This window comes from Podarcis gaigeae (genome assembly GCF_964106915.1).
Source record: "Podarcis gaigeae genome assembly, chromosome: 14".
Classification (NCBI taxonomy): Eukaryota; Metazoa; Chordata; class Lepidosauria; order Squamata; family Lacertidae; genus Podarcis; species Podarcis gaigeae.
The window spans coordinates 47355134-47371414 of NC_139690.1; the positions used below are offsets into that span (position 1 = coordinate 47355134).

General features: G+C 47.7%; 2 protein-coding genes across 6 annotated transcripts in view; one reads left to right on the forward strand and one right to left on the reverse strand.

The window, feature by feature from the left end:
• Window positions 1–722: 722 nt before the first annotated feature.
• On the reverse strand, window positions 723–15928 carry MIEF2 (mitochondrial elongation factor 2). Of its 5 annotated transcripts, none has more exons than XR_014557786.1 (5): window positions 13792–14010; window positions 7979–8132; window positions 5725–5896; window positions 1506–3707; window positions 723–1450 (listed from the first exon to the last, which is right to left on the reverse strand). XR_014557786.1 is itself a non-coding variant. In XM_083711658.1 (4 exons), the coding sequence occupies exons 2-4, from the start codon at window positions 8123–8125 to the stop codon at window positions 2656–2658; spliced, it is 1371 nt and encodes a 456-aa protein (XP_083567784.1). In that variant the 5' UTR covers window positions 8126–8132; window positions 15589–15928; the 3' UTR covers window positions 723–2655. The 5 variants fall into 5 exon arrangements, 3 of the variants coding, with proteins under 3 accessions (XP_083567784.1, XP_083567785.1, XP_083567783.1); XR_014557787.1 differs by having other exon boundaries at window positions 723–1464; XM_083711658.1 differs by lacking the exon at window positions 13792–14010 and adding an exon at window positions 15589–15928 and having other exon boundaries at window positions 723–3707.
• FLII (FLII actin remodeling protein) overlaps window positions 15929–16281 on the forward strand; it is a 53641-nt gene continuing 53288 nt past the window's right edge. Inside the window, exon 1 of the mRNA XM_083711313.1 lies at window positions 15929–16118. Within this exon, the coding sequence (XP_083567439.1) occupies window positions 16056–16118 (63 nt within the window). The 5' untranslated portion in view covers window positions 15929–16055. The remainder of the gene's footprint in view (window positions 16119–16281) is intronic.

Consider the following 16281-nt stretch of genomic DNA (forward strand, 5'->3'; position numbering starts at 1 on the left):
CCTTACAACCAACAGCCAGTGTATCACATATTGCACAATGAAAGATGGTGTAGAATTCGTCATCTCGCCAGGGGAGGAAGAGTGAGGCACATAGTTATGGCGGGAACCACCGGGACTAGCTTCTGTGTCTCTATTAAAACGCTGCCTGCTTACTTTCAAACCTTTCCTTACCACTCTGAAAGTGCAAAAGCTTTCCCTTTTGGGCCGTGAAGGTTGCTTCCTTCCCTTTTGCTTCAAGAGAGCAGGGTCTGCAGATCAGCCAGCGATGCAAGCTCTGCCCTCCCCTCCATTGTTCTCCAGTGGTGGAATGCTAAGTATGTTGAAGTGTTGAAACTAACATGTGACATCATAGTGCTGACACAGTCTGGTTTTGTGGGGTTTGTTCGTTCTTCCTCTTGCAAGGTGTGGTCAAAAACATTTCTGCAAAGCTCCAGGAATTGAATCAGGCTTAAAATATACAGTGAATAGGATACAGATTTTTTGCATATAGCCTTTGCCTTTATTTTTACCTAGAGCATATGGGGAAATGTTTCTCACACATTGCTAAAAAAACAGCATTCACTTTTCCTTATTCAAATTTTGCAGGCTCCTTACTATAAAAGCAATTCAAGTCTTCACATCAGCAAGATTTCAGCAATAAATTCCTATTATCAGCCTCCTGTGCAAGTTCCAGGGATGAATTTAAGCTGTGTTTCGCTCACAAAAAGCTCACTATACAGCAATTTTTGCCCATAATCATTCATTCTTTATTTCATTTGTGACATCAGCTCAAGCCCTTGCACATTTCTGATTACTATTGCCACTATACAAATGCATTTTAGCAGCAAAGTTTCCGTAGTTGCGCTTGTTCCTTCTAGCCAGAAAGGCTGGAGGTTCACATAAAAATTTCAATCACAGGAAAATCATAAGGGAAGAGCAGGGCAGCTTCTGCTTGTGAAGAATCACTCTGTACATTCAGACCTGGAACAAGGGAACCTTTGCCCTCCCGAATGATGTTGAATTCCAACTGCCATGAGCCCCAGCAAGCGTAGCCCATAGTCAGGGACAGTGGGAGTTAGAATCCCAACATATTCTCCGGGACCACAGCTTCTCTGCCCCAGCTTCAGTTATTTTCTGTGCAAATCCACTGTGTAGGATCGTGAGTTCCAGTTAAGAGTAGGAGCAGAGGGGGAAAGGAATAGCACTCTTCCGTATATGGCTTTTTGCAAGCCTTAATTGTGGTTTTCTATACGTCAGAGTATAGGCAAGGATCTTTAGAGAAACACAATCCTGAAAAGTCAAGCCTTGAGAGAAAGATATGAGCTGTTGGTACTCCCAGTTACAGCCAATACAGCTGGTGGGTACCTTTCCCTTTTGCATTCTACAGGGAATGTACACACTCCTAAAATAAAATACTGCAGACTATGATGGGTTATGCTCAGGGAACAGTCACAAATCCTTGAGGGGCTCACTAAACCAGATTTGCTAGTTCAGAAAAGCCGAAGTGCACACAAGCTCTCTTGAACCCTTGTGCCATGTCCAAACCCATCACTATAGTTGTGTATCTCAGCAGCAAGGACCGCTCTATGTTTCAGCAAATGCGGAACAAAGCAAGGCATACAGAGTTACACACCTACAAATTGCAAACTCTTGATTTGGATACAGGTTAGCCTCAGCAGGAACACTTTAAGTTGGCGTTACAATGGGAATCCAGACCTCAATAAGTGAACAGTTACGGCTGAGACGATTGCACCTTCCAGTTTACCCAAGTAGAGAGTTTAAGAATACCCAAGATTTAGAGACCTCTCTCCCCACACCCCAACCTTCCTTTGGCACTTGATTAAGTTTTTAGCGCTGGCGTCAAGTATATCTAACAGGTGGGGGTGGGGGACAAAGTTGTGTAGTTTTGCACCCCATGAGGTAGAGAAGGGAGCCCCACCATTTCAGTTTGGGGATGTGCTCTGAGCAGGAAAGGCCAATGGGGGGGGGATCACTTTATTTTTTGCCACCTGCTATTTAAAAATAAAGAGTGAAAACAACAGAGTCACACTGTGCCACAAAGAACATAGCCACAACCATTTGCAGATAGTGAGACTCAATTCCTAGGGGTGCTCATTCTAAGCACTCAAAGGCCTGGAAATCGCAGGTGGGGACTTTCTGCTACCTGCGTGGTGATGGGGAAAAGCAGCTGCTTTAGCACCTAAGGTGAGATCCTCACTGATTCAGCCTACTGAAGTCTCCACCCACCCCAGACATCTCTTCCACATAGTGCAATAAAGCAGACTTCCCCCAATAGATACAAATTACAGATAATGGAGCCTCACATTTGGGGTGCTGCTAGGATACTGGGCCCCTATAGGTCCGTTTCACGATGCTCCAATTACGTAGGGATGGATAAACCAGCTAGGAGGAGGCAAAGACCCCCTTCCACCCTGGTTCAACAATCTTACAGAGTATCATGGGATGCAACCACTGGAAAGTAACACTACTGGCCCTAGATTTCAGAAATATCTAGGACACAGGGAAAGGTTCCCATTTTTCAATCCAGGCCCTATTTTACTTTGAGATTACTTCCATTCCATTAGGGTGCAAAGAATTGCATCGATGGGAGAGCTGCTCCCAAGCCATCTGACCCCCAAAGGAGACGAGTGCAGTTTTCGCCACTGAGTCGCCTGTTCATAAGCAGAGTCCAGCTGCCAGATCCGGATCCGCTAAAGCCTCGTACAAAGTGTAGCCGATCTCTTCGATTTCCTCCGAGGCCAGGTGGCCGAGAAGGTTTATCCTGCTGTCGAAGAAGCAAGGGAGGGAACCTATCTCCAGGTACCGGACCAGCTCCTCCAGCACCTGCTGGCACCTGTCTGCTAACGCTGCCTCTGACCAATCAGTTTCAGTTTCGCTCAGGTGTAGGATGACGTGAGTCAAGTGGCTGCTGCCCAGCTTGCTCCAGAAGGGATGGTTTTCAAAGACGACCTTCAAGATGTTGAGGCAACCCTGCCGGACGCCATTATCTCTGGCATCAAGGTCTTTCAGCGCCGAGACCTCGGCCGCGTAAAAGCTCCGCTGCCAGAGGTTCTCCACCGGTATTACAAAGGATGGAGGAAGAAGGATTTTATCCCCCACTTCTACCATGGGGCAGAGGTCTATGTCCAGGCGGATCTGGGTGTGCTGGACTTCCAACGTAAGCTCTTTGGGATCCATCACAGGCCTGATGACACACTCCAGGCTGCTGCCAATGACTGGCCAATTAATAGAGGCCACCAACATGTTATGGAGGGTCTTGTTGATGGTGCTGGATGAGAGGTACCCACCCACCACGAACCTGTCCCACGGGCTGCTTCCGCGCGGGAAATACTCCAGGCCAGTCCGCCTGACCATCCCAAAACAAGGGTCATTCACAACGGTTTGTTCGCCGGGGATCAGGAGCCAAAGGTTGGGTTCCAGCATCAACGGAAGCATGAAGGCCACCTCAAGGCGGTCGCTGCTGATGAGGTCGTCGCAAAGGTAGCCGCTGAGGAAGGCATGTCCAAAGGGCAGCTCTGGGTACTTGTTTTTCAGGAACTTCTGAAGCTCTCCACAGATGTCCCCTGCCAGCTGCTTCCCCAGAGCCTTTTCCTCCTCAGAGACTGAGACATGGTCCCTGTAGTAGGAGAGAAACTTCTCTTGAAGCGTCAGGCACAGCCGAGCCCTCGGTTCCACCTCCTTGGAGGGCAGGACACCGCTTTCGGGGTCTGCAATGGAGGAGAGAACAAATGTTTCAGATGGCTGGGCTAAGAGTATTGGACCTCCAGAAATCCCTGGCAGCAGAGGTCCCAAGATGCTTATGGCAGAGCGTCGCAATGCAAGCACCTTCCTTATATTTGGCTCAGTAAAGGTAAAGGGACCCCTGATCATTCGGTCCAGTCATAACCGACTCTAGGGTTGCGGCGCTCATCTCGCTTTATTGGCTGAGGGAGCTGGCGTACAGCTTCTGGGTCATGTGGCCAGCATGACTAAGCCGCTTCTGGTGAACCAGAGCAGTGCACGGAAATGCCATTTACCTTCCCGCCGGATTGGTACCTATTTATCTACTTGCACTTTGCCGTGCTTTTGAACTGCTAGGTTGGCAGGAGCAGGGACCGAGCAACGGGAGCTCACCCCATCGCAGGGATTCGAACTGCCGACCTTCTGATTGGCAAGTCCTAGGCTCTGTGGTTTAACCCACAGCGCCACCCAGTGCAAAATGGGTATAGGAGCCCGCTACATTCAGAGGCCTAGCCACTGTGTTCTGCGCTAGCTGTAACTTCCTGAGCAGCATCAAGCAGACCCACATGGAGTCCATTACAGTAATCTAGGCTGAAGGTTCACCAATGCATGGGTCACTGTGGCCAGGATCTCCCCAGCCAGGAATGGCTGTAGCTGGCACTGAAACCAAACTGGGCCTAGTTACTAACATCACTTGTGTCTCCAGGGTCAATGATGAATCCGGGAGGGACCACCGCCACCTGGACTTTCATCACAGAGTGAAATGGCAGTAAATCACAAGTTCAAAGCTGCAAATTAGCAGGGACACAATCTTCACAGGCTTGGCGAAGTGTCAGGACCCAGTTGCGCTCTCTCTCTCAGCCTAGCCGACCTCGCAGGGGTGTTGTGAAGATAAAACGGGAGATCCAGAATGCGGGAGCTAGACTGGTGACTGGGAGCGGCTGCCGAGACCCCATAACACCGGTCTTGAAAGACCTACATTGGCTCCCAGTACGTTTCCGAGCACAATTCAAAGTGTTGGTGCTGACCTTGAAAGCCCTAAATGGCCTTGGCCCAGTATACCGTATTTTTCGCTCTATAGGACACACCGGATCATAGGAGGGGGAGAACAGGGGGGGGGAATTCTCCCCCTCTCTGCTCAGTGCCCCTTCAGCGAAGCGGCAGGAGAAACGGAGCCCCTTCCATTTCCCGCCCCCCCGCTTGGCTAAAGGGGCACTGCGCAGAAAGGGAAAACTGTGTAGCGCCTCTCCAGCGAAGCAAAGCCTGGAGAGCGAGAGGGATTGGTGTGCACCGATCCCTCTCGCTCTCCAAGCTTCAGGTGGCTATCCGCAAGCCTTTGGAGTGCAGCGGGAACTCCTGCTGCACTCCGAAGGCTTCCGGATAGCTGCCTGAAGCCCCCACAGCACAGCTGAAGCCAAGGAGCCTGCATTCGCTCTATAGGACACACACACATTTCCCCTTCATTTTTGGAGGGGAAAACGTGCGTCCTATAGAGCGAAAAATACGGTACCTGAAGGAACGTCTTCACTCTCATCACTCAACCTAGACACTGAGGTCCAGCGCCGAGGGCCTTCTGGTGGTTCCCTCCCTGCGAGAAGTGAGGTTACAGGGAACCAGGCAGAGGGCCTTCTTGGTAGCGGCACCCGCCCTGTGGAACGCCCTCCCACCAGATGTCAAGGAAATAAACAACTATCTGACGTTTAGAAGACATCTGAAGGCAGCCCTGTTTAGGGAAGTTTTTAATGACTGATGTTTTAATGTATTTTAAATCTTCTGTTGGAAGCCGCCTAGAGCGGTTGGGGAAACCCAGCCAGATGGGCAGAGTACAAATAATAAGTTCCAGTTACAGATAGGTAGCCGTGTTGGTCTGCCATAGTCAAAACAAAATAAAAAAATTCTTTCCAGTAGCACCTTGAAGACCAACTAAGTTGTTATTATTATTGGGCACAGAAGTACAGTTTGCCCTTAGGAAACAAAACCCGCCTGTAGAATGTCTCTGCTGACCTTGCGCAGTCCCACCCACGACTGGAGACAGCAGCGACTCCTCAAGGTCTTCCTGCCGCACTTTGGGCACCGTCTTGATCAAGCTCAGCTCCTGCCAACTTTCCTCCAAGGACTTCTGCTTGGCTTTGATGTCATCTTCATCATCCGGCGGGCTGGTGGCCCGGTCGATGAGCTGCGTAAGAACAAACACCCACCCAAACAGTGTGAGCTCCTCTGCCTTCTTTAGGCCCAGTTCTGCTCTGCCGCAGGGACACCTGCTGAGTGTGAACCCCAAAAACAAATTCAGGCTCCAGGGTCGGCCAAACCGTAAGGCAGGGTGAGGCAACTGCTTCAGGTGGCGGAATCCACTGGGGCAGCTGACCCCAGTGTAGATCTTTCTTTCCCTACTTGTTCTTGATGTAGATCTTCGCTCAACCCTTCTTCCCTGGCAGGGAGAGGAGCACCATTTTGGGATCCATGTCAGGTGCCAAAATGTCTTGAACCGGTTATGCCAGGGGCATACCAGCTGCACTGGCTCCTGGTAGAGTACAGGGTCAGGTTTAAGGTGCTGGTTTTGACCTTTAAAGCCCTATGCGGCCTCGGACCCTCGGACCTACGGGACCGCCTCTCCTGGTATGTCCCATGGAGGACCTTAATGTCCACAAATGACAACATTTTGGAGGTCCCAAGTCGCAAGGTGGTTAGATTGGTCTCAACTAGGGCCAGGGCCTTTTCAGTACTGGCCCCGACTTGGTGGAACGCTCTGTCCCAAGAGACTAGGGCCCTGCGGAACTTGACATCTTTCCGCAGGGCCTGCAAGACAGAGCTGTTCCGCCTCACCTTTGGTTTGGACTCAGTCTGACGCTTATGTTTCCCTCCCCTTATGGTCTTGATCTATGGGCTACTTTTAAAATGAGGCTCCATTTTAAATTGCATTTTAACTTGTATTTTAAATTGGGTTTTTTCCCCCTATTATGATTTTACTGTAATTTTACTGGTGTTAGCCGCCCTGAGCCCAGCTCTGGCCGGGGAGGGTGGGGTATAAAAAAAAATATTATTATTATTGCTAATAATTTAGAAGAATCGGGGTACAAGCCCATAACAGAGATTTAACCTTTGGGCAAATTAAGGTGGATGGTGACCGAGGTCCACCCAGCACTGCAATTTGCTGTACACCCAACCACCATGCAAGGAGGAAAAATGGGGTTTTTAAAAGAAGGGGTAGTGGATCTGGGCCCGAAGAGAAAGACTCAAGAGCTTTAAACTACAGATCCACTACCCCTTCTTTAAAAACAAAAACACACACACTTTTTTTGGCTTGGGTAGTTAATTAAATACCTCCGGTTGTGAATGGGATCCATTCCAGAGGTCTGGCCACATCCCAAGGAATTCGCAACCGGAGGCGCCACTCCTGCGTATGCGTGCACTGAAGTTTAGCGCTTCTGTGCATGTGCACAAGGCGAAACCCGGAAAAATACTTCTAGGTTTGCCACTTACGTATTCCGAAGGATACGTAACCGGAGGTGAACGCAACTACAGGTACCGCTGTCCTACAGTATGAATTTGCAAGCAGGACTGGAACTGTGAGCAGCAGAAGGAATTAGAGATTATTGCATTATTAATTATGGTATAAGAAAGAGAAGATTGAAGGGCAATGGGGATTAAAAACCCCGTGGGAAATGGGGTGGGAAGTCGACAAAACAAAAGAAAAAAATATTATGTACAGTCGTGCCTCGCAAGACGAAATTAATCCGTTCCGTGAGGCTCTTCGTATAGCGGTTTTTTCGTCTTGCGAAGCAAGCCCACTGGCAGCTTAGCGGATTAGCGCTCTTAGCGGTTTAGCGGCTTTTAGCGATCAGCTGTTAAGCGGCTTATCAACGGATCAGCTGATAAGCGGCTTAGCGGCTTAGGAAAAGGGGGGGGAAGGGGGAAAACCTGCAGGGTTTTGCGAAGCGCCTCCAAAACGGAAAACCCTTTCGTCTAGCGGGTTTTCCGTCTTGCGAGGCGTTCGTCTTGCGGGGCACCACTGTTTTGGAGAGTACATGTGAAATTTTTGAAAATTTGACAAAATATTAATGAGAAAGACTCAAGACCTAGCAGTCTCCTCCCAAACAACACCCCTGATCCAGACACAGGCTATGATCCCCTTAATAAAACTAAAACGTCATAAAGATGGTTGCTCATATAAACGGATGACTACCCAGCAGTAATTCCTCATCACACATTTAAAGCATGTTAGCAGCAGCTACACAAAGGAAGAACAAGGCGGCCTCACCCTCTTCACAGCAAGCGTCGCGATCGCCAGCACAGCCGCTCCGCTGACGCCCAGGACCAACCTGGCATTGGCCAACAGGAAGTCCACCATGCTGCCAAGGTTGCTCTCGTCCCGCCTTTTCCCCTGCTTGTGGCCGAAGTCCGCCATTGTTAACCTTGTTGGAGGGAAAGAAATCAAGTTTGAGAGGTTTTGGTAATGAGCTTCCCACTTCAACCTGCGGAACTGACACTCCTATTGGCCCGGATATAAGCCGCACCTTTCTTTTTTTTCCAAATTCCGACCGTGAAAATTTGAAGGGCAGCTTAAATTCGCGACCTTACAAAAATGGGCTTTTACGATATTGCTCCCGTCACATCCGCCCCCAAAGCTGGGTAGGAAAGAACACGGGGGAGGGGGAAGACCGCTGGCACCCTTCCCCCCCCCAAAAAAAAAAGTTATTGGGGGTTTTTTGGCCGAAGTTGAGCTTTTTCTGCAAAATCTCAAAAGAAATTGAAGTTTTTGAGCTACTTCTAAGGAATTTCCCCAAAATATGGCAACCCTAGCTGGGAGGGTCAACCTCTTTCTGTGTGAGACAAGATCTACCTTTGGGAGAGAGCTTTCTTAATTTATTTTATTTCCTCTTTCTTTTCTTTGTTGTTGTTGTTGTTACTAATAATAATAATAATAATAATAATAATAATAATAATAATAATTTATTATTTGTACCCAGCCCATCTTGCTGGGTTTCCCCAGCCACTCTGGGCAGCTTCCAAGAGATTAAAAATACATTGTTGTTTTGTTTTTCGTTTTTATGTATTGTATTTATTTCATCTTAGGTTATAAAGTTACAGTAAAAAACATTATAAAAAGGGGAAAAGAGCTGTCTTATTAAGAAAGGGGGCTGCTTGTCGTTCTTAGGTGTTTATGTTGGGCAGGTTTGGCTGCAAGGTGTCACGTTGCTGAACCCTACAAAACCTCAGTGGCTCGCTAGCTCTGACATTGCCAACTTCTTCCTCTGCTCCTCGCCCAAAAACACTCAACGGGCATTCATCATGAGTCACAACTCCCAACATACGACTTAACAGCCACAGCATTGCCATGGGAACAAAAAGCAAACAACATACTCAGACTGGAGGGTCATTGAGTTCTACTCTGCTTTCATCTCCTACACAGTTTCTAGGGCTTTATGCTATGAAACTGTCTATAAACTGGTTTAACAATTAATAATATTTTAAAAAACACTTTTCTGGACCATTTCTACCGCTTGACTGCAGGCGTATTGACCTACAAGCAGCTCCCGTTGAGTTTGGAGGAGGTTAAAGGGTAAAGGGACCCCTGATCATTGGGTCCAGTCGTGGCCAACTCTGGGGTTGCGGAGCTCATCCCTTGCCGAGGGAGCCGGCGTACAGCTTCCGGGTCATGTGGCCAGCATGACTAAGCCACTTCTGGCGAACCAGAGCAGCGCACGGAAACACCGTTTACCTTCCCGCCGGATTGGTACCTATTTATCTACTTGCACTTTGCCGTGCTTTCGAACTGCTAGGTTGGCAGGAGCAGGGACCGAGCAACGGGAGCTCGCCCCATCGCAGGGATTCGAACTGCCGACCTTCTGATCGGCAAGTCCCAGGCTCTGTGGTTTAACCCACAGCGCCACCCACGTCCCAGGTTACCTGGTACCAAATGTTCGTGTGGCGGAATGGCTAACCACCCAACTTGGGGGTCTGGTCCACCCAGACCCCAAGCTGATTTTGCTAGATGCCTTCACAACCACCTGCAATTTGGGCAGCAAATGACTTCAAAATAACAGCTGGGACAGCTCAGTTGGTAGAGAATGAAACTCCTAACTCTCAGGCGCCAGGCAAAAACACTCCTCTATAACCAGGCCTCTGGCCACTAAATAAATAGTTAAAGTGGGAAAGGAGGCTGTTATGGTAGCTTTATTATATTCTACAGCCTTTTAAATGTGTTTGTGAAAGGGGGGTATTGTTTTGTTGCTTCTGCTTTAGCTATTCATTTGTGTTTTTACCATTGATGAAGGATGGTATATAAATCTAATAAAAAATAATAATAGTAAATTTTTATGTTTTTTTATCTTTTTATTATTATTATGAGCCTTAAAATGTGCTCCTAATGTTGTACACCACACTGGGATCTTTTCAAAAAGGGAAGTGTGTGTGTGTGTGTGTGTGTGTGTGTGTGTGTGTTTGCTTCCTGTCGGGTGTGTTCCATTTGTAAATTGAGTCCCCCGCTGCTATGGGAAAGCATGCCTTGGTTTAAGAACGCTTTGGTTTAAGAACAGGTTTCCAGAATAGATTAAGTTCATAAACCAAGGTACCACTGTATATATAATATTAGCAGGGGCGTGGCCTTATTTTGCCACCCCTGACACATGAAGCTACTGAAAATCCACTGGGGAAAAACCTACTCAGCCACACTCCCAAACACACACTTCCAAGGACAACTCATTGCCTGGTTTCAGAATAATAATAATAATAATAATAATTCCCCAGGGCTACAGAGGAGTCAGATTTCCGGCTGCTATTTTGAAGGCGTGTAACAATATCTTCCTGCCAGTTTCCTTTCTCCCAGGACAGTCTTTTCTATTCTGGGCACCAGAGTCCAAAAGTGGTTGCAAGGGAACGCATCTAACCAGTCCCAGACACACAGGCAAGATATGATCAGAGGCAGAGCTCAACCTCCTAGATTTGTCCCAGACCTTTAAAGCAGTTCTGCTGCCATGAGAAGAGGGGATTTCTAAGCATGTGCAGAGTGCCTTTTCTTTTTCACCAAACCACATGGGGTGGGGGTGGCCAGGATCAGTAGTAGAGCACAGGTGCTTTGAATGCAGAAGGTCGTTCCTCAGCAACTCCACGTTGGGCCAAACAGTAAGGTATACAGTGATACCTTGGTTCTCAAACTTAATCCGTTCCAGAAGTACGTTCCAAAAACAAAGCGTTCCAAAACCAAGGCACGCTTTCCCATCGAAAGTCATGTAAAACGGATTAATCCGTTCCAGACTTTAAAATGCAACCCCAAAAACAGCAGTTTAACATGAATTTTACTATCTAACGAGACAATCGATCCATAAAAGGAAAGCAACAATGTACTGCAGTCACATAATCAACCAATCACAGTCACAGTCACAGTCACACACACACACACACACACACACACACACACACCCTCAAAAACAAAAAGACAAAATAAATAGCAAAATCAGACAGATCTCAGCATAACACTCAAAACGGAAGTGTGGCACTCCAAACGGAAGCTTAACACTCAAAACGGAGCATGTTCGGCTTCCGAAAAAAGTTCACAAACCAGAAAACTTACTTATGGCTCTGCAGTGTTTGAGTTCCAAGTTGTTTGAGTACCAAGGCTTTTGAGAACCAAGGTACCACCGCAGTTGGAAAGGTTGTAGCTATCTGGCCTTCAGACTATACTCCCTCTCCCTAGACTACGGCTGCCATACGTCCAGGATTCGTCCGTTGTGAATAATATCCAGGCGGAATTTCCAAAAATCAGTAAAATGTCTGGGAAAGCCTGGGCGAATGGCAACCCATGTCGGAAGTGTTGACGAATTTCCTTAAAAATAGCTGGAAAAGTCAGCTGTTTGAGATTTTGCAAAAAGAAGCTCAACAACCTTGCTGCCCTCCCCCGCCCCCCCCCAACCCAAACAGCTCAAGAACTTTTGTGCCTGGGTTTTCACTTTTTGAAGTGTGGCAACCCTACGCCTAGGCTGCATGAGGGCTGAACCCAGGAACTTTTGCCTGCAAAGTGGGTGCTGCAGAGATGTGATCTACACACACTTGCATATGATCCAGAAACTGCAGTGAGTACAGAATGCTGCAGCACGATTGCTGACAGAAGTGAGGCCCTGTCGGCACGCAACACCTGTGCTCAGAGATCTGCACTCGTTGCCAATTTGCTGCAGAGCAAAGTTCAGGGTATTACTATTCATATATAAAGTCCTTAACAACTTGAGACCAGTTTACCTGCAATATCGCCTTACTGCAATCTGTTAACAGCAGGCTTCCTCAAACCTCGGCCTACCAGATGTTTTGAGACTACCATTCCCATCATCCCTGACCACTGTTCCTGCTAGCCAGGGATCATGGGAGTTGTAGGCCAAAAACATCTGGAGGGCAGAAGCCTGGTTAACAGGGTGCTAGTAGGACTCCCTGCCTATTGACAACAAGCCTTGGCCGTACTCTGGCGCTTACTAAAAACATTAGCAGTGTAGAATGTTGGTGCATGTCTTAATTCTGCTTTTAGTTTAGCAATGATTAAAGAGTTGTCTCTGTGTGTTTTTACCGATAATTTTATCATTTTATTCTCTTTGCAAATGGCTTCAAGGTTTTTCTTAACAAACAAACAACGAAATAGGCGGAGTTTAAGAAGGACTGGAAAATGTTTGTGAGCTGTTTAAAAACTTATTGCAAATATGTTAATATGCAAGTAGCTTTAGAGTAAGAATAGAAGTAAAATTTATTTGAAAACAGTGTGGAGAAGATAAGGTATAGAATAACTATAATATAATATAAATTTAAAAATTAAAAATATTTTAAATTTACAAAATTTACAAAATAAAAACAAACAAAAGTACGCTCACTTAGATGCATAGATGCCTCTGGGTATCATATTAAGATGGCGGGTGGATGTGGTCTCTACAGCACATCCAGTAACAAAAGTTTAAATAAAGGTCTCAAAATCTGGGGCCTGATGCAAGAGACCCAGGCCTCAGCATTCAGCTCCTTCTGCCCCCAACCCCCCAGCACCTATGGTAGAAATGCAGAAATAGCCCCACCCAACCAGCAATAGAGCAAGACACCTTCATCTTCCCCAGCTGCAACAAAACATGTCTCTACCCCATCAGTCTCTACAGCCACAGCTCTCCCCTGGTTTGCCTTCACCCACAATGGCACACTTCTCCATCGTCTACCGAGACAGACAGATGCCAACCGGACAAGCAACCCCTGGGGAGAAACTGCACACCAAACACTTAAACCACATCCTCACCTCAGAATCCTGGGAGTTGTAGTTTGCCCCTCACTAAGTTGCAACCTCAGCATCACTAACAAACTACAGTTCCCAGGATTCCCAGGTGCTTTAAATGTATGGTGTGTACAAGCTTATCACAGATCAACCTGCTTGTGGGTCAAGGCAAGGTGGTCATAATCAACCCACAACCAAACTACAAATTGTGTTGGTCTAAAGAGGGACTGGAAACGTGTGACCTTCTGGACTCCAGCTGCTGCCATCCCTGACCAGTGGGCTACGCTGCCTCCGTCTGATGGGAGTTGGCACTTCATAAACGCCCAGAGGACCACAGCTTCCTATCCCTGGTCTACAGAGACACAGTCCTGTGGCATCTCGAGGGATGATGCAATTGCTTCACTATTTAAAAAGTGCCACGGGATCGTGCTGCGGGGTTGGACTAGATGACCCTCGGATCCCTTCCAACTCCATTACTGTACTGATTCATCCCTTTCTCCTTAATTAAGGCCTTCTCTTCTAACCATTCAGAGAGGGGATCTAAAGGTCCTCTAAATCCATTTTTTTTGGGGGGAGGGTCGTTTCCCGATCTTACTACAAGAAACGTATTAAGCGTTCACGGTGCTGCTGCTACGGGGCTCCGAATTATTTCAATAACTAAGGCGGTTCACCACCTCCCCTGAAAGCTGAATATCCGCCCCTCTTAGAGGTTAAAAATGAAGCAAAATTTCCCCCTCCCCCTAAAACGTAACAAAAATAAGATTCCTTCGTTCTTCCGGCGGTTCCACCTTTGGAACCGAGGCTGCTCCGTGGAGGTTAGTAGCTCAGTTACAACTTACCTGTCCCTGCACCTGGAAGCGGACCCGGGGGGAGCGGAGAGGTCGCTGCTGCTGTAGCAGCGGGCACCCAGCACCCCGACGCCACCGCGCAGGAAACGCTCAGCACCAGCGATGGAACGTCGGCCGAAGCGGAACGCCAAGGACCCGCCAAGCGACCAATGGCAGCGCGCGGCTCGCCTCTCAACGTTCCGACATAGAACGCCGAGTATCTTTTTCGCCTTCCTGTCCTCTTTGAGGCTGCGTAGGTGCCGCGAGGCTCCTCCTCCTCCGCCTTAAAGAGACAGCGTCGCTTTCGTCCTTTCTCTCCCTTCTGCCTCTTCCAATCTGTCCAATGTGCGCATAGCGGCATAGGAAAGTGCTTTCAGCCGAGGCAGACCAACCCGTCTACACGGACTGGCAGCAGCTCCCCGGGTTTTCAAGAGTGCGCAGCAGGGGGCGTCTCCCCACCATCCGGCCTGGAGATGCCAGTTGTGCAAAGTACCACAAACAAGGGAAAAAGCACATTCGTGGCGCCGTGTCACGATGTGGATTTGAATTATTATTATTATTATTATTATTATTATTATTATTATTATTACGGTCACAAACCAGTTCTGGCTCACTTACAATACTGTATCAGCAAAATCATAAAACACAACAGGAATACAGTGGTACCTCGGGTTAAGTACTTAATTCGTTCCGGAGGTCCGTTCTTAACCTGAAACTGTTCTTAACTTGAAGCACCACTTTAGCTAACGGGGCCTCCTGCTGCTGCCACGCCGCCGGAGCACAATTTCTGTTCTCCTCCTGAAGCAAAGTTCTTAACCTGAATCACTATTTCTGGGTTAGCGGAGTCTGTAACCTGAAGCGTGTGTAACCTGAAGCATATGTAACCCGAGGTACCACTGTACATTGAATTGCAATTGGGTATAACGGTGGGCGAGTTATGATGGACCCGTGTCCAGAGTCCTTGCAAACACCTAGGCACGCTCCAGCAAAGTCATGTGCTTATTACTTCAAATTAATGTGGAGTTTGTGGTGGGTGGTGGTAGTGGAATATCAACCATTTACACGTCCTCCTTTCTCCTAGTCCGTACTCACCTGACGTGGTTACCGACATGTAGAGGAGCATAGAGGTTTTCTCCCGCTCTGACTTTTTTTTCCAGAATTTCAGGAAAACCGTGACAGCGCCCTGGAGGGTCTACAGAAAGGGATAACTGTAGTCAGCTATACTAGAGTGTTTAAAAGCAACAACATACCTTTCTTTTTTTTTTTAATGAATATTTATTAGCATTTTCAAAAACCACACAAAAACAAAAATAGACAAAAAATAACAAAAATACAAAAATCCAAAACTTAAAAACAATTAAAAACACATAAAATTTCAATTACTTATTTTCTTTTAACTTGTTTCTCAGACCTCCTCACACCTCCCTTTCTTGTATTCCAATTTAAATTATCAGCTCAGCAAGTCCTTAACTTATTTCTCCACTTTAACTTAATAATTTATTCTAACATGTTATTATTTTACTTTTCTTCTTTCTTCCATTTCCTCAATTTATTTTGCAAACCTTATTTTCATTTAATCTAGACCATTTTAAAAACCAGTTTTGACTTATCCAAACTTCAACATCAATACTTATGCCTCATTCTTAAATATTTTTCCTAAAGTCGACCAAAATTTCCCTTCCGCGACTTTCCCAATTTCCATAAAAATAGCAGAACCACATAAAAACAGCACAAATTATAATTATATACCCTTTGGATTCCCAGGCTCCACCCACCCTTTCCCCGGTTTCAGTCCCAACAACAACATACCTTTCAAGAGCTCTGGAAACACTTTGACATCGTGGGGAATCCTGCAGCGTGTTAAGGATGCTGGGAACTGTAGATCAGCACCCGCAAACTACAATTCCCAGGGTTATAAGGAGAGCTGCGGGGGGGGGGGGCTGCTTGCTTGAAGTGGAACGGGAGTGCGTCAAATGCATGGCACGGATGTGACCCAAGCGTAGCCGTAGAAGGATCCCCCCCCCACACACCTCGAATGCACGCCCGGCAGCGAAGGAGTTAAAAGGGGCGGGGCCCTCCCCAAGCTCGCAAAGGCCACGCCCTTCTTTTTGCTACTGCCCCTCCCCACTTTCTAAAAAAAATAAAAATTGTTCCCCCTCCCTGTTTAGGGCTGTGTCACCGAGGGAGAGCAGAGTTGGGGAGTTAGAGACTAGCAAGGCGTCGCTGGTGCTGCTGCTGTCCCTAATCTCTCCCCCCCCCCCCCGTGGAAAGGAGCCATGGCTGCCACCGGGGTGCTCCCCTTCATCCGGGGGGTCGATCTCAGCGGGAACGACTTTAAGGTAAGTCTTGGGCCCGAGAGGAAGAGAGGATCGCTTGCCTTCCGTGGCCGGCGGGGAGAGCCGGAAGGCAAGGAGGGAGGGAGGGAGGCCGGCCTGGCCTGGCTGGGCTAATTTTAGACTTTGGCTCATCCCACCCTCCTGGCCGGGGCGTGGAAGCCTGAAA